The following is a 22,485-nucleotide window of genomic DNA, read 5'->3' as shown; positions in this document are numbered from 1 at the left end:
AGAACTCACTTAGAGTGGCAGCATTCTTCCTCGACAACGAGGGACTGCCTCTGATGATGATGATGATGGGATAGGCAGGAGGTCAGCCTTCGAGGATCGAGAACGCTAACGTTGGTGCGTCAGTCCTCCCAGGGGATTTGCAGAGGATCTTGCGGAGACAGACGACTCACGATCAGCAGATCAGCCACAAAGCACTGACCTGATTTCAATCTTCCACCCACACTCCGCCACCTTGGAGCCATCTCAACCCAGAGACACAACATATCTCCACTCTGGTGCAGTGCCCCATCTAGTGGTCTGGCCCAGTACTGTTCAAATTCCTGGAGTTCCGCAGCGATGGAGCTGAAGTCTTGGTTCCAGCACATCGAAGAACACACTCCTCGGCCAGTGACTGTCGCTGGCCTGCAGGGGCAGGGAGTAGAATCGTTGCTGTCAGTGACAATGGTCACAGGCACCTGATTGTGTCCTGCAAACAGCGACGCATTTACACAGACAAACTTCATTGCTGCAGGAGTGCCAACATGCTGCTGCACTGGTTCCTGAAGCTGCATTGGAATGTAACGGGGAACCAGAGTGAAATTGGAACTTGTTCACCATCTGGCTGGGAATCGAAAGCTCCGGTATGAGATGCAGCAAGGCGTCGGCTATTTACAGTTTGTACCAGAGGAAGGGACCGAGGGTAATGTTTCCAAGTTTGCTGACGATATAAAGGTGATAAATTCGATCAGTGAGACATTATAATTCAGAGATTCGAAGCAGACAACCTTCCATCTCTCTATAATCTCCCCCCCCGCACTGTCGCTCCTCTGTCCCTGCACTGTCGCTCCTCTGTCCCTGCACTGTCCCTCCTCTGTCCCCGCTCTGTCCCCGCTCTGTCGCTCCTCTGTCGCTGCTCTGTCCCCGCACTGCCGCTCCTCTGTCACTCCTCTGTCGCTCCTCTGTCCCTGCTCTGTCCCTCCTCTGTCTATGCTCTGTTGCTCCTCTGTCCCTGCTCTGTCCCTCCTCTGTCGCTCCTCTGTCCCTGCACTGTCGCTCCTCTGTCCCTGCACTGTCGCTCCTCTGTCCCTGCTCTGTCACTCCTCTGTCGCTCCTCTGTCACCCCTCTGTCCCCGCACTGTTGCTCCTCTGTCGCTCCTCTGTCCCCCCTATGTCCCCGCACTGTTGCTCCTCTGTCGCACCTCTGTCCCTGCTCTGTCCCTCCTCTGTCCATGCTCTGTTGCTCCTCTGTCCCTGCTCTGTCCCTCCTCTGTCGCTCCGCTGTCCCTGCACTGTCACTCCTCTGTCGCTCCTCTGCCCCCCCCTCTGTTCCTGCACTGTTGCTCCTCTGTCCCCCCTCTGTCCCCGCACTGTTGCTCCTCTGTCGCTCCTCTGTCCCTGCACAGAGTATCCGATGTGCAAGGCATCAGCGCTATGCTGATGACATCCTCGCACTGGCGTGTCGCAACGCCCCTCCCCAAAGCTTTAGTGGGGCACTGTGAACCTCTTTACTGGGCAAACACTGGGCCATAATTGTTGGCTGACCCGGCAGTCGATCCTGGCTGGGCTGCTCCCGCGGGAAATCCCAGGAAAGGCCAATTTCCTGAGGGCAATTTGGGGCAGGGGTCCTGGGCGGTCAGTAGAGTCCCCGCCGGTCACTGCACACCGTGTCCAGAAAACGGGCGGGGTGGTCCCGGACACCGCTCCAAAACTGAGCAAGGACAATTCTCAAAGTGGCGGCCCCTCCGCAGAGACTCGCAACGGTTCCACACTGACCCGTGGCCGCCAGTTTCAGGCGGCTGGAGGCCAGATAGAAAGGGGCAACTTCAGCCCCGAACTCTCGGGCTTCACCTATCAGAGCCGTTTATTCGCTGGCCACTGACTTGCCATCACTGCTCGCCATTTGCTGATGTTCTGGGCCGGAGTGTACAAGCTCAGCAATGCCTGTTTCCAGTGAGAGCGGACAGCTGAGGAAGTGCAGGAATGTGGAGCAGGGAACGGGTGTAATAATGACCAGGCCCCAGCAGTTCAGTTTGATAAAAGCGGAAACTATTAGTTTTGGCATGACTCAGTCCAACAACAACAACTGTATTTATATAGCGACTTTCAGGTAGTGAACCGTCCCAAGGCACTCGGGGATTGACACGGGGGCTGTGCACGGGGCTGTGAGACTGGCACAGACTCTAGGCTGCAGGAAACATTTGACACGCTGCCAATTCACGGGGCATCGCCTTTACCAGTTAGATCGCTGCCATGTGCCTTCACCAGGAACACTGGCTGTCTGCTTAATTTGGGGGAAATACTGTCCCATGTTGCCATGGTGATAATGACAGATAAAGTGATGTACAACATCATTAGGTCATCAGTATCTGATTTGAATACTCCGCCCACGCTTGAGCGTCTGTTTCCAACATCTGGCGTCACTTCTACAGCAACATCTGTTGGGGGAAGAATATACAAGGATCTGCATCGCACCTCCCCGTGACTGCTGCTAGCAGCATCATCCGCCACACACATCTTTCCAGATGTTTGCATTTAGAATATACTAATTGCAATAAAACCCTTTAGTCGCTGTCTCATTATTCCAACGTGACATGTTTCGAGGGACAGTTTCCATTATAAATGTTGAGGTAGTGAGGAAACCAATTTGTTTGGAGACTGTGACTGTGATAGATGATATCTTTATTGTACAGCGTGACTGATTTCTGGAAAAATAAAAGCTTTGGTTTTGGCAATTGTCTCCTTCACATCACCCAAATAAAATGTTTCAATTGTAAAATGTTCATAATTAACACGGTTAAAATATTGCTGCAAAATTAAATCAGCTATTGTAGTTTGTTTAAAATATACATAACCTGGGCTACCAATTTTATTTTTAGAATGTTTTTTTCAGTTTTCCGATGCCTGAGTTATTGGCACAATCCCTGAGCAAGGACGACAAGCAAAACTCACAAGTGGTGGGGTACAGCTGTGAGCAGCTGTGGACTGATCTTTCCTGATCTTGCTGCACAGATCGGGTTAGAGCTGAAGTAGGTAGCTGTGGCCAGCAGCACCGACACCAGCCCCAGTCCCAGAGGCACACTGACCCTCTGTGTTACAGTCGCGATGATGAAGTGAGCAGTGAGGATCGGGAATCACAGGCAAACTGCGGCAGTGCCACGGAATGTAGAAGGTGTACAAGGCAACTGGTGAGATTTGCTGGCACTGCCAGATGCAGCTTTGTGGAGAGGTTGTGAGTGGCGGGGAGGGGGAGGGGGAGGGTGGGGGGCAGCGAGATGTTTCCGTACGCTGCCAGTGGCCATGTTGTGTGGCCTGACGGGGTAGATGCAGGGAGGGTGTTTCCCCCCCGGGCTGGGGAGTCTAGAACCAGGGGTCACAGTCTCAGGATAAGTGGTCTGCCATTTAGGACTGGGATGAGGAGAAACTTCTTCACTCAGAGGGTGATGAATCTTTGGAATTCTCTGCCCCAGAGGGCTGTGGAGGCTCAGTCGTTGAGTATATTCAAGACAGAGATCAATAGATTTTTGGATATTAAGGGAATAGAAGGACATGGGGACAGTGCAGGAAAGTGGAGTTGAGGTAGATGATCAGCCAGGATCTCACTGAATGGTGGAGCAGGCTCGAGGGGCCCAATGGCCTACTCCTGCTCCTATTTCTGATGTTCCCTGCACAACTCCATTAAAGTCTGGCAGCAGTCCGTGCCTCTCACACTAGGATCACACGGATGGCGGGACTGTTACATCTTCGCCAAAATTACAGAAAAACTTCATCACATAAAAAGCAAATCAATTCAGATTCCAAATTGGTCTAACTTTGTTCAGTCCACACTGTTCTTCAGGGACTTCCTTCAGAGCACTTTGAAGGTACCTGTACTAAAAAAAAGAAACAGATGAGATTTACTGGGGGTACTGGGAGTTATGGCATTACGGGAGATGGGGCACTGGGGGCAATGGGCACTGGGGGCGATGGGGCACTGGGGGCAATGGGCACTGGGGCACTGGGAGCGATGGGGCATTGGGGCACTGGACCGATGGGCACTGGGGCACTGGGAGCATTGGGGCAGTGGGAGTGATGAGCACTGGGGCACTGGGAGCGATGAGCACTGGGTGCACTGGGAGTGATGGGGCACTGGGAGCGATGAGCACGAGGGGCACTGGGAGCAATGGGGCACTGGGAGCGATGGGGCACTGGAGCACTTTGAGCAATGGGGCAATGGGGCACTGGGGGTGATGGGGCACTGGGAGCAATGGGGCACTGGGGCACTGGGAGTGATGGGGCACTGGGAGTGATGGGGTACTGGAGCACTTTGAGCGCTGGGGCAATGGGGCACTGGGAGTGATGGGGCACTGGGAGCGATGGGTTACTGGGGCATTGGGAGTGATGGGGCACTGGGGACATAGAAACATAGAAACATAGAAAATAGGTGCAGGAGTAGACCATTCGGCCCTTCTTGCCTGCACCGCCATTCAATGAGTTCATGGCTGAACATGCAACTTCAGTACCCCATTCCTGCTTTCTCACCATACCCTTTGATCCCCTGAGTAGTAAGGACTTCATCGAACTCCTTTTTGAATATATTTAGTGAATTGGCCTCAACAACTTTCTGTGGTAGAGAATTCCACAGGTTCACCACTCTCTGGGTGAAGAAATTCCTCCTCATCTCGGTCCTAAATGGCTTCCCCCTTATCCTTAGACTGTGTCCCCTGGTTCTGGACTTCCCCAACATTGGGAACATTCTTCCTGCATCTAACCTGTCTAACCCCGTCAGAATTTTAAATGTTTCTATGAGGTCCCCTCTCATTCTTCTGAACTCCAGTGAATACAAGCCCAGTTGATCCAGTCTTTCTTGATAGGTCAGTCCCGCCATCCCGGGAATCAGTCTGGTGAACCTTCGCTGCACTCCCTCAATAGCAAGAATGTCCTTCCTCAGGTTAGGAGACCAAAACTGTACATAAAATCCAGGTGTGGCCTCACCAAGGCCCTGTACAATTGTAGCAACACCTCCCTGCCCCTGTACTCAAATCCCCTCGCTATGAAGGCCAACATGCCATTTGCTTTCTTAACCGCCTGCTGTACCTGCATGCCAACCTTCAATGACTGATGTACCATGACACCCAGGTCTCGTTGCACCTCCCCTTTTCCTAAACTGTCACCATTCAGATAATAGTCTGTCTCTCTGTTTTTACTACCAAAGTGGATAACCTCACATTTATCCACATTATACTTCATCTGCCATGCATTTGCCCACTCACCTAACCTATCCAAGTCGCTCTGCAGCCTCATAGCATCCTCCTCGCAGCTCACACTGCCACCCAACTTAGTGTCATCCGCAAATTTGGAGATACTACATTTAATCCCCTCGTCTAAATCATTAATGTACAGTGTAAAGAGCTGGGGCCCCAGCACAGAACCTTGCGGTACCCCACTAGTCACTGCCTGCCATTCTGAAAAGTACCCATTTACTCCTACTCTTTGCTTCCTGTCTGACAACCAGTTCTCAATCCATGTCAGCACACTACCCCCAATCCCATGTGCTTTAACTTTGCACATTAATCTCTTGTGTGGGACCTTGTCGAAAGCCTTCTGAAAGTCCAAATATACCACATCAACTGGTTCTCCCTTGTCCACTCTACTGGAAACATCCTCAAAAAATTCCAGAAGATTTGTCAAGCATGATTTCCCTTTCACAAATCCATGCTGGCTTGGACCTATCATATTACCTCTTTCCAAATGCACTGCTATGACATCCTTAATAATTGATTCCATCATTTTACCCACTACCGATGTCAGGCTGACCGGTCTATAATTCCCTGTTTTCTCTCTCCCTCCTTTTTTAAAAAGTGGGGTGACATTGGCTACCCTCCACTCCAGAGGAACTGATCCAGAGTCAATGGAATGTTGGAAAATGACTGTCAATGCATCCACTATTTCCAAGGCCACCTCCTTAAGTACTCTGGGATGCAGTCCATCAGGCCCTGGGGATTTATCGGCCTTCAATCCCATCAATTTCCCCAACACAATTTCCCGACTAATAAGGATTTCCCTCAGTTCCTCCTCCTTACTCGACCCTCCGACCCCTTTTATATCCGGTAGGTTGTTTGTGTCCTCCTCAGTGAATACCGAACCAAAGTACTTGTTCAATTGGTCCGCCATTTCTTTGTTCCCCGTTATGACTTCCCCTGATTCTGACTGCAGGGGACCTACGTTTGTCTTTACTAACCTTTTTCTCTTTACATATCTATAGAAACTTTTGCAATCCGTCTTAATGTTCCCTGCAAGCTTCTTCTCGTACTCCATTTTCCCTGCCCTAATCAAACCCTTTGTCCTCCTCTGCTGTGTTCTAAATTTCTCCCAGTCCCCAGGTTCGCTGCTATTTCTGGCCAATTTGTATGCCACTTCCTTGGCTTTAATACTATCCCTGATTTCCCTTGATAGCCACGGTTGAGCCACCTTCCCTTTTTTATTTTTACGCCAGACAGGGATGTACAATTGTTGTAGTTCATCCATGCGGTCTCTAAATGTCTGCCATTGCCCATCCACAGTCAACCCCTTCACTATCATTCGCCAATCTATCCTAACCAATTCACGCCTCATACCTTCAAAGTTACCCTTCTTTAAGTTCTGGACCATGGTCTCTGAATTAACTGTTTCATTCTCCATCCTAGTGCAGAATTCCACCATATTATGGTCACTCTTCCCCAAGGGGCCTCGCACAACGAGATTGCTAATTAATCCTCTCTCATTACACAACACCCAGTCTAAGATGGCCTCCCCCCTAGTTGGTTCCTCGACGATGGGCACTGGGAGTGATAGAGCACTGGGGCGATGGGAGCGATGGGACACTGGGGGCACTGGGAGCGATGCGGCACTGGGGCGATGGGGCACTGGGGCAATGGGCACTGGGGGCGCTGGGACACTGGGAGCGATCGGGCACTGGGCACTGGGAGCAATTAGGCACAGGGGCACTGGGAGCAATGGGGCACTGGTGTCGGTGGGGCACTGGGGACGATGGCGCACTGGGTACTGGGGGCGATTGGGCATTGGGGGCACTGGGAGCACTGGGTATCAGTACAGACGGTTGTGCATCAAGAATATTGTTATGAGCTGTGGGTACACACAGTACAAAGTGCAGGTTATATCAATAAATCATCTATTTATTTATATTGTATTGATAAATTATTCAGTAGAACTTAGGGGAAAAGTGACTGCAAATTCATCCTCACACCCCCAAAGCCTCATGGCCAAGCACTCATCTTGCACCAGATGATGCACCTTACTAATGTCTGCCCCTACCCCACCCCATCACCCCCACCCCCACTCACCCTACCCCCACTCACCCTACCCCAACCCCCCCATCACCCCCACTCACCCTACCCCCACCCCCCATCACCCCCAACCCCACTCACCCCACCCCATCACCCCCACCCCCACTCACCCCACCCCATCACCCCACTCATCCTACCCCCATCACCCCCACCCCCACTCACCCTACCCCCATCTACCCCACCCCCACTCACCCTACCCCCATCACCCCCACCCCCACTCACCCTACCCCCATCTACCCCACCCCCACTCACCCTACCCCCATCTACCCCATCACCCCCACTCACCCTACCCCCATCACCCCACCCCACTCACCCTACCCACATCAACCCCCACCCCCCACTCACCCTACCTCCACTACCCCACCCCCACTCAACCCTACACCATCACCCCACCCCACTCACCCTACCCCCATCTACCCCATCACCCCCACTCACCCTACTCCCATCTACCCCACCCCCACTCACCTCACCCCATCACCCCCACCCCACTCACCCTACTCCCATCTACCCCACCCCCACTCACCCTACCCCCATGTACCCCACCCACTCACCCTACCCCCATCACCCCCACCCCCCTCACCCTACCTCCATCTACCCCATCACCCCCACTCACCCTACCCCATCTACCCCACCCCCACTCACCCTACCCCCATCACCCCCACCCCCACTCACCCTACCCCACTCTACCCACCCCACTCACCCTACCCCATCTAACCCCATCACCCCCACTCACCTAACTCCATCTACCCTATCACCCCCACTCACCCTACCCCCATCTACCCCACCCCCACTCACCCTACCCCCATGTACCCCACCCCACTCACCCTACCCCCATCTACCCCACCCACACTCACCCTACCCCATCATCCCCAACCCCACTCAACCCTACCCATCACCCACACCCCCACTCACCCTACCCCATCACCCACACCCCCACTCACCCTACCCACATCACCCCCACCCCCACTCACCCTACCCCATCACCCCCACCCCCACTCACCCTACCCTCATCACCCCCCACCCCCACTCACCCTACCCCCATCTACCCCATCACCCCCACTCACCCTACCCCCATCTACCCCATCACCCCCACTCACCCTACCCCCATCTACCCCATCACCCCCACTCCACCCTACCCCCATCTACCCCACCCCCACTCACCTCACGCCATCACCCCCACCCCAACTCACCCCTACCCCCATCTACCCCACTCCCATCTACCCACCCCCACTCACCCTACCCCCATCTACCCCATCACCCCCACTCACCCTACCCCCATCTACCCCACCCCCACTCACCCTACCCCCATCTACCCCATCACCCCCACTCACCCTACCCCCATCTACCCATCACCCCCACTCACCCTACCCCCATCTACCCCACCCCCACTCACCCTACCCCCATCACCCCCACCCCCACTCACCCTACCCCCATCACCCCCACCCCCACTCACCCTACCCCCATCTACCCCACCCCCACTCACCCTACCCCCATCTACCCCATCACCCCCACTCACCCTACCCCCATCTACCCTATCACCCCCACTCACCCTACCCCATCTACCCCACCCCCACTCACCCTACCCCCATGTACCCCACCCCCACTCACCCTACCCCCATCTATCCCATCACCCCCACTCACCCTACCCCCATCTACCCCACCCCCACTCACCCTACCCACATCACCCCCACCCCCACTCACCCTACCCCATCACCCCCACCCCCACTCACCCTACCCCCATCACCCCCACACCCACTCACCCTACCCCCATCTACCCCACTCCCATCTACCCCACCCCCACTCACCCCACCCCCATGTACCCCACCCCCACTCACCCTACCCCCATCTACCCCATCACCCCCACTCACCCTACCCCCATCTACCCCACCCCCATTCACCCTACCCCCATCTACCCCATCACCCCCACTCACCCTACTCCCATCTACCCCACCCCCACTCACCTCACCCCATCACCCCCACCCCCACTCACCCTACCCCCATCTACCCCACTCCCATCTACCCCACCCCCACTCACCCTACCCCCATGTACCCCACCCCCACTCACCCTACCCCCATCTACCCCATCACCCCCACTCACCCTACCCCCATCTATCCCACCCCCATTCACCCTACCCCCATCTACCCCACCACCCCCACTCACCCTACCCCCATCACCCCCACCCCCACTCACCCTACCCCATCACCCCCACCCCCACTCACCCTACCCCCATCTATCCCATCACCCCCACTCACCCTACTCCCATCTACCCCACCCCCACTCACCTCACCCCATCACCCCCACCCCCACTCACCCTACCCCCATCTACCCCACTCCCATCTACCCCACCCCCACTCACCCTACCCCCATGTACCCCACCCCCACTCACCCTACCCCCATCTACCCCATCACCCCCACTCACCCTACCCCCATCTACCCCACCCCCATTCACCCTACCCCCATCTACCCCACCACCCCCACTCACCCTACCCCCATCACCCCCACCCCCACTCACCCTACCCCATCACCCCCACCCCCACTCACCCTGCCCCATCACCTCCACCCCCACTCACCCTACCCACATCACCCCCACCCCCACTCACCCTACCCCATCACCCCCACCCCCACTCACCCTACCCCCATCACCCCCACCCCCACTCACCCTACCCCCATCTACCCCACCCCCACTCACCCTACCCCCATCTACCCCATCACCCCCACTCACCCTACCCCCATCTACCCCATCACCCCCACTCACCCTACCCCCATCTACCCCACCCCCACTCACCTCACCCCATCACCCCCACCCCCACTCACCCTACCCCCATCTACCCCACTCCCATTTACCCCACCCCCACTCACCCTACCCCCATGTACCCCACCCCCACTCACCCTACCCCCATCTACCCCATCACCCCCACTCACCCTACCCCCATCTACCCCACCCCCATTCACCCTACCCCCATCTACCCCACCACCCCCACTCACCCTACCCCCATCACCCCCACCCCCACTCACCCTACCCCATCTACCCCACCCCCACTCACCCTACCCCCATCTACCCCATCACCCCCACTCACCCTACCCCCATCTACCCCACCCCCATTCACCCTACCCCCATCTACCCCACCACCCCCACTCACCCTACCCCCATCTATCCCATCACCCCCACTCACCCTACGCCCATCACCCCCATCCCCACTCACCTTACCCCCATCTACCCGCCGACCCACACCCACCCCACCCACCCCATCCTTCAATTGCTAATTGTTAAACTAACCACATGATTTCACAAGTTGTGATTCCCTGATATAATACAGGTGAGGATGAGTGGTGATAAAATCTGTCACCCACCTAGAATGCGGACTCAGTTATCACCTTCCCGTTAGCAGTTCCCATCACTTTGGCTGGCTCTGAATCGGCTGACACGTCTCCAATATTTTCAGCGCTCGATTTTTTGTTTCTATCCTACAAAAGAAGCAATAATCATCATCACACGAGCAACACCTATCCAGGTGCAGGTACACCTGCTGGGGTCACACACCTGTCCAGGTACACCTTCTGGGGTCACACGCCTGCTGGGGACACACACCTGTCCAGGTACACCTGCTGGGGTCACACACCTGTCCAGGTACACCTGCTGGGGACACACACCTGTCCAGGTACACCTGCTAGGGTCACACACCTGTCCAGGTACACCTGCTGGGGTCACATCCTGTCCAGGTACACCTGCTGGGGTCACACGCCTGCTGGGGTCACACACCTGTCCAGGAACACCTGCTGAGGTCACACACCTGCTGGGGACACACACCTGTCCAGGTACATCTGCTGGGGACACACACCTGTCCAGGTACACCTGATGGGGTCACACGCCTGCTGGGGACACACACCTGTCCAGGTACACCTGCTGGGGACACACACCTGCTGGGGACACACACCTGTCCAGGTACATCTGCTGGGGACACACACCTGCTGGGGACACACATCTGTCCAGGTACACCTGCTGGGGACACACACCTGTCCAGGTACACCTGCTTGGGTCACACCCTGTCCAGGTACACCTGCTAGGGACACATACCTGTCCAGGTACACCTGCTAGGGACACACACCTATCCAGGTACACCTGCTAGGGACACACACCTGTCCAGGTACACCTGCTGGGGACACACACCTGTCCAGGTACACCTGCTGGGGACACACACCTGACCAGGTACACATGTCGACACCAGCAGACTCTCCATGGTCAGAGACTCTGTCATGAACGGCACATGTAAGGTCTGGGGGAGGGTGGGGGGTGGGGGAAGCCAGGGGGGCGGGGGGTAGATCTGTGTCCAGTCCCTACCCCTTGCTGTGCCGATGGCCATGTTTCAGGGAGGTGCTCTCCAGAATCCCGGTGCACAGCTCGACCAGGTGGGAAGAGCCTATGCCCACCTTCAATTCCTGAAGTGCCTCTTGGGGTCCGGATTCCCAGGACCAGGGTGTTTCCATTCAGATTCTGCAACTCCAAAAACTTTGTTACTAAAATCAGTGACAATTGGCTTAGTATTTGTGAGATTGCTGGATTTGTTTTCAGCCAATCATAATCAGGACCACATGCACAGCATGTAACCTATAAGTGATAGGCTTCATTTGGCTATTAATGGAAGAAATGTCTAATTATCAGACACCAGTTGAAGGAACATCAGTTTGTAATATGATGTGTCACTGGGAGCGATGGGGCACTGGAAGCGATCGGCACTGGGGGCACTGGGGCACTGGGAACGATGGACACTGGGCACTGGGGGCACTGGGGCGATGCGGGCGATGGGTACTCGGGGCGACGGGCACTGGGGGCAATGGGCACTGGGGGCACTAGGAGCGATCGGCACTGGGGACACTGGGAACAATGGGCACTGGGGGCACTGGGGCGATGGGTCGATGAGCATTGGGAGCAATGGGCACTGGGGACACTGGGTGCGATGGGTACTGGGGGCACTGGGGGCACTGGGGGCACTGGGGGAAGCAGCATTCTGCAGACAAGTAAAGGAGCTTAACATACACGTGACAACTCGATTGCTTCAACACATCGGGATTAGGCTGTTAGGCCGGGGGAGGCTGGTCTTGGGTGAGGAGTTGGCACTTTGTCAAAAAACTGACACAAGAGTCAAGCAGAGAAGACAACAGAGAGAGGGCAACAAAATCAAAATGAATAACTTACATTTATATAATCTCTTTAATGGAAAAGTTCCCCAAGGCTGAACCAATGCAAGGGGCTGATACAGCTGGGTCAGAGATGGGTTCAAGGATTGGAGGGAGGTGGCAGGGTTTCTGGGCCTCAGCCTCTGCAATTCCTCCCCAAACTCTTTCTCCTCTGAGTTATGCCTCTCTGGCTGGGGACGATGATTTTACACTATGGACTGCCTCGGGGTGTGGCTCTATATAAATGCAAGTTATTGTTGTATTATCTGAGGTCAGGTTTGGTTTACAGATTAACACAAGATTTACTGTTTGATTTATCTTTAGCCCATTCATCAATGGCCTTCCCTCCATCATAACATTAGAAGTGGGGATGTTCGCTGATGACTGCACAGTGTTCAGTGCCATTCACAATTCCTCAGATAATGGAGCAGTCCGTGCCCACATACAACAAGACCCAGACAACATTCAGGCTTGGGCTGATAAGTGACAAGTAACATTCGCACCACACAAGTGCCAGGCAATGACCATCTCCAACAAGCGAGAGTCTAACCACCTCCCCTTCATATTCAACGGCATTACCATCGCCGAATCCCCCATCATCAACATCCTGGGGGTCACTATTGACCAGAAACTTAACTGGACCAGCCACATAAATACTGTGGCTACAAGAGCAGGTCAGAGGCTGGGTATTCTGTGGCGAGTGTCTCACCTCCTGACTCCCCAAAGCCTTTCCACCATCTACAAGGCACAAGTCAGGAGTGTGATGGAACACTCTCCACTTGCCTGGATGAGTGCAGCTCCAACAACACTCGAGAAGCTCGACACCATCCAGGACAAAGCAGCCCGCTCGATCGGCTCCCCATCCACCACCTTCAACATTCACTCCCTCCACCACCAGCGCACCGTGGCTGCAGTGTGCACCATCTACAAGATGCACTGCAGCAACTCGCCAAGGCTTCTTCGGCAGCATCTCCCAAACCCGTAACCTCTACCACCTCGAAGGACAAGAGCAGCAGGTGCATGGGAACACCACCACCTCCACGTTCCCCTCCCAGTCACACACCATCCTGACTTGGAAATATATCGGCCGTTCCTTCATCGTCGCTGGGTCACAATCCTGGAACTCCCTCCCCAACAGCACTGTGGGAGCACCTTCACCACACGGACTGCAGCGGTTCAAGAAGGCGGCTCACCACCACCTTCTCAAGGGACAATTAAGGATGGGCAATAAATGCTGGTCTTTCCAGCGTTGCTCACATCCCGAGAATGAATAATAAAAGAAGTCCTTTCACAATACTGGCAATATTAGGGCACTTTCGCTTTCACAATACGTTTGCACAGTTTCCAAGTGTCAACTTATTCGTTCTTAGTTAAGTAATTAAAAGATTTCATGCATTGTAATTTTGATTTTTGATTTTGTCTAAAGTCGTATAATTGTTAGGCTCATTGTTTTGAGAATAATTTTTTCTCTATTTTAGATCAACTCAATTTTTATTAAAATTGGTTATCTTTATGCAAAAAGTCAAAAAAACCTGATATACCCTTATCAATTTGCGTTCCATGAGCTATTAATTTTTCTTACCTGTTGTTGAAAAATAATTGCCAGAATTGCAGCAATAACCAGCAGTAGCACACCGAGTACCAGGATAATGTACTGGCTATATTGCAGCACTGTCGGGACCACCACCATGAAGGTGTAGAAGGTGTCGAGGATTGGACCGTCAATGTTCCCACTCTGAAGGAATTGCAATAAGTTCCAGAAGCATCAAGCAGTTTGATAAAAGTATATGAAAGGACACTCAGATTCTGCTTCTTAATAATAACTATTATTGATTAAATAATGTTACCTCAATTTGTGAATTTTTTAACATGTAATGGAAGTGTTTTTTTATTTTCTGCTGTTTAGTTATCTCCTTTTAAAGCAAGTGTTGATATCCAGCTGGACCTCCTGGTGAGAATCCTATTGAACATTGGCCCACAGCCTCGCACACACTGCACGGGCGGAGGCATTTTAACCTTTGCCGTTAGTGTAAAATGGGTAATATTGGATCGGCCACATGTTGTACATCTCACCTGATTTTCCATTCCGCTGACGGGCGGCCGATACAGTATAACTTCGGTTTACAGGACGGGCACCGATACAGTATAACTTCGGTTTACAGGACGGGCACCGATACAGTATAACTTCGGTTTACAGGACGGGCACCGATACAGTATAACTTCGGTTTACAGGACGGGCACCGATACAGTATAACTTCGGTTTACAGGACGGGCGTCGATACAGTATAACTTCGGATTACACTGACAGGCACTGATACAGTATAACTTCGTTTTACAGGACGGGCACCGATACAGTATAACTTCGGTTTACAGGACGGGCACCGATACAGTATAACTTCGGTTTACAGGACGGGCACCGATACAGTATAACTTCGGTTTACAGGACGGGCACCGATACAGTATAACTTCGGTTTACACTGACAGGCGTCGATACAGTATAACTTCGGATTACACTGACAGGCACTGATACAGTATAACTTCGTTTTACAGGACGGGCACCGATACAGTATAACTTCGGTTTACAGGACGGGCACCGATACAGTATAACTTCGGATTACACTGACAGGCACCGATACAGTATAACTTCGGATTACAGGACGGGCACTGATACAGTATAACTTCGGTTTACAGGACGGGCACCGATACAGTATAACTTCGTTTTACAAGACGGGCACCGATACAGTATAACTTCGGATTACACTGACAGGCACCGATACAGTATAACTTCGGTTTACAGGACGGGCACCGATACAGTATAACTTCGGTTTACAGGACGGGCACCGATACAGTATAACTTCGGTTTACAGGACGGGCACCGATACAGTATAACTTCGGTTTACACTGACAGGCGTCGATACAGTATAACTTCGGATTACACTGACAGGCACTGATACAGTATAACTTCGTTTTACAGGACGGGCACCGATACAGTATAACTTCGGTTTACAGGACGGGCACCGATACAGTATAACTTCGGATTACACTGACAGGCACCGATACAGTATAACTTCGGATTACAGGACGGGCACTGATACAGTATAACTTCGGTTTACAGGACGGGCACCGATACAGTATAACTTCGTTTTACAAGACGGGCACCGATACAGTATAACTTCGGATTACACTGACAGGCACCGATACAGTATAACTTCGGTTTACAGGACGGGCACCGATACAGTATAACTTCGGTTTACAGGACGGGCACCGATACAGTATAACTTCGTTTTACAGGACGGCAAAAGTTAAAATGACCCCAGGTTTGTTTAAAGCTTCAAAACACTGAGTGGCCACTGGTTGTGAGTGAACAGTGAATGTGGTTTCTATTGGTAACAAGGCTAACTGGGGTTAGAGTTAGTTCGGTAAAGTCAGAATAATTGGGGGATGAGGGGGGAGGTTGGAGAAATATTTTCACCCAGGGTCATTAGGACACGGAATGTTTATTGTAGTAAGTGTATTTCCTCATGGTTAAATATTTCACAGCCATTTATTCTTCACTTCACTGAGATTATAAATCATCACTTTAAAGCCTCAAGTTCAAAAGACCTTTAATAAATGTGCAGGGTTAGACATCTGTCAGCAATGTGAGGTCGTGAGGGATAAGGAGAGAGATCCAATTCAACATGTCTTGCTGACAGGACCGAGGGAGAGTGACAATCTGAAATCAAACCAGCAACTGTAAGGAAAAGAATTCCTGGGAAATTCTTGATGGTTCGACTATAATCCCACCGTAATCCAGCAGAAAACCAGCAGGGTCCAACAAACTGAGCCAGGTGAGGCCTCGGCTCCCAGCAGAGTCGGGGGTCGGTGAGACTGGAGCTCAGGAATCGGGGTCAGGGGTCGGGGGTTGATTCTCAGGGTCGGGGGTCAGGGCTCAGGGATCGCAGGTCAGGGGTCAGGGGTTGATTCTCGGGGGGTCAGGCTCGAGGGTTGGGGCTCAGGAGTTGGGGGTCAGGGGTCGAGGGTTGACTTGCGGGGGTTGGGGTTGGGGGTCGGGGCCCGGGGTTCAGTGATCGGAGTTCAGGGTTCGGGGATCGGGGTTCGGGGGTTGGGGTTCAGGGGATCAAGGTTCGGGGATCTGGGCCCGGGGGTCAGGGGTCAGTGCTTGGGGATTGAGGTTCGGGGGTCAAGGGTCAGTGCTTGGGGATCGAGGTCCGGGGATCAGGGTCAGGGGTCAGGGGTCAGGGGTCAGGGTTCAAGGTCGGGGGTCAGGGCCCGGGGGTCAGGGGTCGGGGGTCGGTGAGGTTGTTAGAGCTGGGTTCCAATGTAGCCGTGTAAGTAACTCTGTATTTCTCTTAATTTCCTTTAACAAAAATTTGTTTTGTGTGATTAACTTTCCTGAAGCTGTTTGAGCCTGTGAGCCACACTGAGAATCTTGTTGACGAGTTTGCAGCTTTCCTTTGACTCTGGGTGGGGGAGATGTTACCGATGTGTTTTAGCAGTTTCCTGGCCGTAAACTTACCTCAGCAAACCACATCAAAGGAAGCAGCATCGTCCGCATCTTCCCCGTAATACTGACGACAGAAAGGTTACAGGTTACTGGCTGTGAGCAATTATTAATCTTATTCTGACTGTGGCTAAATACCTACACGATGAGGTAATGCTCCCTGCCAACTGTTATTAATGAATGTGACCCAATTAGTTACTGGAGGAGCATTAATCTCCTTTACTGTCGCACTTTGCCCAGCAGTAACATTTGTGAGTCTGTAACTGGGTCACGTTAGATTGGAGCACGGATTTAGAAGTAGGTCAACTGATTACTGTGTGCACAACATGCCCCTGCTGTAGGTCTTAGTCTGACATTCAGACAATAATAAATTGTTTCCTGAAAATTGCTGATGTGTTGGACACGGAAACAGTTTAATAATTACAGAGTTATTCTTTAAAGGGTGAATGGGGCAGGAACTACCATGCTGCTCCCATTGGGGAGACAGCAATGGCCGTTACACAAGTATGATGGGCTGAATGACATCCTCTGCTTTTAGTTTGATGATTTTGTGAGCTGATCAAAATCTTACAGGCTCCAGAGAATGGGGTAAAAGAAAAAGAAAGACGTGCATTGCTTTCACAACCTCAGGATGTCCCAAAGCGCTTTACAGCCAATGAAGTGTAGGGATGGTGACACCCAATTTGCACACTGCCAGCTCACACAAACAGCAATTTGATGATGATCAGATAATCATTTTCGAGGGATAAATATTGGCCCAAGGACACCAGGGAGAACTCCCCTGCTCTTCTTTGAAAAGTGCCATGCGATCTTTTACATCCACCTGAGAGAGCAGACGGGTCCTTGGTTTAACGTCTCATCCAAAAGATAGCCCCTCCAACAGTGCGGCGCTCCCTCAGTACTGCCCCTCCGACATTGCGGCACTCCCTCAGTACTGCCCCTCCAACAGTGCGGCGCTCCCTCAGTACTGCCCCTCCGACATTGCGGCACTCCCTCAGTACTGCCCCTCCAACAGTGCGGCGCTCCCTCAGTACTGCCCCTCCGACATTGCGGCACTCCCTCAGTACTGCCCCTCCAACAGTGCGGCGCTCCCTCAGTACTGCCCCTCCGACAGTGCGGCACTCCCTCAGTACTGCCCCTCCAACAGTGCGGCGCTCCCTCAGTACTGCCCCTCCGACAGTGCGGCACTCCCTCAGTACTGCCCCTCCAACAGTGCGGCGCTCCCTCAGTACTGCCCCTCCGACATTGCGGCACTCTCTCAGTACTGCCCCTCCAACAGTGCGTCACTCCCTCAGTACTGCCCCTCCGACATTGCGGCACTCCCTCAGTACTGCCCCTCCAACAGTGCGGCGCTCCCTCAGTACTGCCCCTCCGACATTGCGGCACTCCCTCAGTACTGCCCCCCCTCAGTACTGCCCCTCCGACATTGCGGCACTCCCTCAGTACTGCCGCTCCAACAGTGCGGCACTCCCTCAGTACTGCCCCTCCGACATTTCGGCACTCCCTCAGTACTGCCCCTCCCACATTGCGGCACTCCCTCAGTACGGCCCCTCTGACAGTGCAGCACTCCCTCAGTACGGCCCCTCTGACAGTGCGGTGCTCCCTTAGTCCTGCCCCTCCGACATTGCGGCACTCCCTCAGTACTGCCCCTCCGACATTGCGGCACTCCCTCAATACGTCCCCTCTGACAGTGCAGCACTCCCTCAGTACTGCCTCTCCGACATTGTGGCACTCCCTCAGTACTGCCCCTCCGACATTGCGGCACTCCCTCAATACGGCCCCTCTGACAGTGCAGCACTCCCTCAGTACTGCCCCTCCGACAGTGCGGCACTCCCTCAGTACTGCCCCTCCCACAGTGCGGCACTCCCTCAGTATGGCCCCTCTGACAGTTAGGTGCTCCCTTAGTCCTGCCCCTCCGACATTGCGGCACTCCCTCAGTACTGCCCCTCCGACATTGCGGCACTCCCTCAGTACTGCCCCTCCGACATTGCGGCTCTCCCTCAATACGTCCCCTCTGACAGTGCAGCACTCCCTCAGTACTGTCTCTCCGACATTGCGGCACTCCCTCAATACGTCCCCTCTGACAGTGCAGCACTCCCTCAGTACTGCCTCTCCGACATTGTGGCACTCCCTCAGTACTGCCCCTCCGACATTGCGGCACTCCCTCAATACGGCCCCTCTGACAGTGCAGCACTCCCTCAGTACTGCCCCTCCGACAGTGCGGCACTCCCTCAGTACTGCCCCGCCCACAGTGCGGCACTCCCTCAGTACGGCCCCTCTGACAGTGCGGTGCTCCCTTAGTCCTGCCCCTCCGACATTGCGGCACTCCCTCAGTACTGCCCCTCCGACATTGCGGCACTCCCTCAGTACTGCCCCTCCGACATTGCGGCACTCCCTCAATACGTCCCCTCTGACAGTGCAGCACTCCCTCAGTACTGTCTCTCCGACATTGTGGCACTCCCTCAGTACTGCCCCTCCGACAGTGTGGCGCTCCCTCAGTTCTGCCCCTCCGACAGTGCGGCACTCCCTCAGTACTGCCCCTCCGACAGTGCGGCACTCCCTCAGTACTGCCCCTCCGACAGTGCGGCGCTCCCTCAGTACTGCCCCTCCGACAGTGCGGCGCTCCCTCAGTACTGCCCCTCCGACAGTGCGGCACTCCCTCAGTACTGCCCCTCCGACAGTGCGGCACTCCCTCAAAACTGCCCCTCCGACAGTGCGGCACTCCCTCAGTACTGCACTGGGAGTGTCAGCCTAGAATTTTGTGCTCAAGTTCCTGGAGTGGGACTTGAGCCCACAACCTTCTCACAAAGGCAAATGTGCTGCCCACTGAGCCACAGCTGACATTTAAGTGTGCTGGAGTGGGTTACAGGTTCTGGGATGGGGTACAGTGTCCGGGAGCGGGTACAGGGTCCGATGGATGAGGAGGTTACAGAGACTGGAGGTGGTGGTGGGAGGGGGTACAGGGACAGTGGGGGGTGGAGGGGTGGGGTATAGAGACCGGGGGAGTGGGGTCTGGGGGGGGTGGGGAGGTACAGGGACAGCGCGAGGAACAGCAAGTATCTGTGGAAGGACGAGCTCGGCAACACTCACGTGCGATCAGCAGTGTATTTTATTTCCATGTTTTGATCCAATTTTGTGAGTCGGATGCAGGGACTTTCGACAATAAAATACTGATACTGAGGGGTTCAAGGCAAGTTGATAAGGCTGTTAAAAAACCATCTCGAATCCTTGATTTAATAACTAGGGGGCAGAGAGGGACGTGGGAGGTACAGGGGGCGATGATACTGGGGTACGGGGGGACTGGGGGGTATAGGGGGTGGGACTGAGGGGTACGGGGGTGGGACTAGGGAGTACAGGGGTGGGACTGGGGGTACAGGGGCTGGGACTGGGGGGGTGGGGAGTACACAGGGGTGATGGGACAGGGGGAGGGGGTACAGGGGGATGGGACTGGGGGAGGGGGTACAGGGGGCGATGGGACTGGGGGAGGGGGTACAGGGGGATGGGACTGGGAGAGGGGGTACAGGGGGCGATGGGACTGGGGGAGGGGGTACAGGGGGCGATGGGACTGAGGTTTCTCAGCGAGAGAGGACATGGATATGATGAAGCGACTCTATGTTGATGGAATGCTGCTCTGTCCCCGGGTGTGTCGTTGAGACAGAAGCACCTGAACTATAACCAGTGTTGTGCTGCTTACAAAGTGAGCCCTGGGACTATTGATCGACTGCAGTGCACAGCACCATCGCTGACAGTAACAAGAATCTGACTCGATCAGCGACTGAGCTCATTCCACACGCAAACCTCGCTCCCCATTACAATCGCTCCTTCAATTTACAAAATGTTAAAACATGAGCACGTTTTAGATTTTCTCAGCTTTAACCACATTTGCTTCTATGCAATTTGTGTTGTCAGGGTCAGGGATAGGGTCATAATCAGGGATAGGGTCAGGGATAGGGTCAGGGTCAGAGATAGGGTCAGGGTCAGAGATAGGGTCAGGGATAGGGTCAGGGTCAGAGATAGGGTCAGGGTCAGGGATAGGGTCAGGGTCAGGGATAGGGTCAGGGATAGGGTCAGGGTCAGGGATACAATCTCCTTGTGCTGATAGGTTCAGTTCAGGTTAGGGTGGCTAGGGTTAGGGTTAGGGTTAGATTTAGGGTTAGGGTTAGGATTAGAGTTAGAGTTAGGATTAGGGTTAGGATTAGGATTCGATTTGGGATTACGGTTAGATTTAGGGTTAGGGTTAGGGTTAGATTTAGGGTTATGGTTAAATTTAGGATTACGGTTAGATTTAGGGTTAGGGTTAGATTTCGGGTTAGGGTTAGATTTCGGGTTAGGGTTAGATTTCGGGTTAGGGTTAGATGTCGGGTGGTACTGATAAATTCTAATCTGTGATCCCAATAAATATCAACAGCCACTTCCTCCAAATCATTAAACTGTCAGAAGGTTATAAAAATGACCCAAATACTCACTTTATTCCTTTGGCCGTTTTTAGGAACAAGTTCAGCTGTAATTTAATGGAGACGTTCAAGGGGATTCCAGTTAACTGAAAGAAAAACACACAATCACCTTTGAAAGATTTTCTATAATGGTCAGTGTGTCCAATAGTTTCCCAAGCTCAGTAACCGGGCCGGTGATTCAGTGCACACCATCCTCTCTATCTTTCATCAATTCATCCTGCACTCGATCCGCTTATTGAAGAGTCAAATAGATTGCTAGTTGGATGTAACTTTTATGTTCCCTTTTCCTGAGAAATCTGTGCCCTTGGACAAGCCGCTCGATGAAACTCTGACTTTATCAGATGGAGATACCCCAGATTTACTGAGCATCTCTCAAAGTGTGAACAGTTCCATTGATGAGCACAATTCCTACGCCCGACACGGGGCTGATACACCCACCCAGCTCACATTCACACCTTGCAGTGTGACAGTGCTCACACTCACTACTCACACTGCAATAGAGATCACACTCAGTGGCGGGGAATCGGAGTGGGTCAGCGGGGTAACTGGGGAGGGTCAGTGGGGAGAATGTCAGGCAAGGCAGTGTAGAGCAGGAGCCAGTGCAAGGGAGAGGGGAGGAGTGTAATAGAAAGGTTGTAAATGGAGAGGATTTGATCATTAGCAGGATCGAGGGTACCTCTGCAGTCATGCTCGAGAGTCCTGGTGGGTGTGTTGCCAGGGTGAGGATACCTCCAAACAGCTGGAGAGGAATGTGGAAAGGGAAGGGCCTTGTTGCAAGGGGGATTGTTCCTGCTGCGGGAGTATCAGGAAATTGGCGCTCAATTAAAAAGCAGGACCTGGTAATGGGAAATGAACTGGAGCAGATAAGAGAAGTGAGTGTGGGGGAGCATCAAGGCAGTATTGATCACAGTATAATAGGTTTAAGATAATGACTGGGAGAGATAAATAACAGAGACCAAAGCAATAGATTGGGATAAAGCTAACGACTCCATTAATTTCAACCAAACCCCTTATCTTGCTGAACTTTACCTGATTTATGTCTAGCGCCAC

The 22,485-nt window shown here is 53.4% G+C and overlaps 1 protein-coding gene across 1 annotated transcript in view; it reads right to left on the bottom strand.

The window, feature by feature from the left end:
• Positions 1-14,023: 14,023 nt before the first annotated feature.
• LOC139269271 (scavenger receptor class B member 1-like) overlaps positions 14,024-22,485 on the bottom strand; it is a 110,002-nt gene continuing 101,540 nt past the window's right edge. The window contains exons 10-12 of the mRNA XM_070888358.1: positions 21,448-21,521; positions 16,997-17,048; positions 14,024-14,212 (exon numbers count right to left, since the gene is read on the bottom strand). Coding sequence (XP_070744459.1) covers positions 14,024-14,212; positions 16,997-17,048; positions 21,448-21,521 — 315 coding nt within the window. The remainder of the gene's footprint in view (positions 14,213-16,996; positions 17,049-21,447; positions 21,522-22,485) is intronic.

The sequence above is a fragment of the Pristiophorus japonicus genome, chromosome 8 (genome assembly GCF_044704955.1).
Source record: "Pristiophorus japonicus isolate sPriJap1 chromosome 8, sPriJap1.hap1, whole genome shotgun sequence".
Lineage (NCBI taxonomy): Eukaryota > Metazoa > Chordata > Chondrichthyes > Pristiophoridae > Pristiophorus > Pristiophorus japonicus.
Note: the sequence above shows the minus strand (reverse complement) of the source record. Positions and strands in the feature narration are given on the sequence as shown.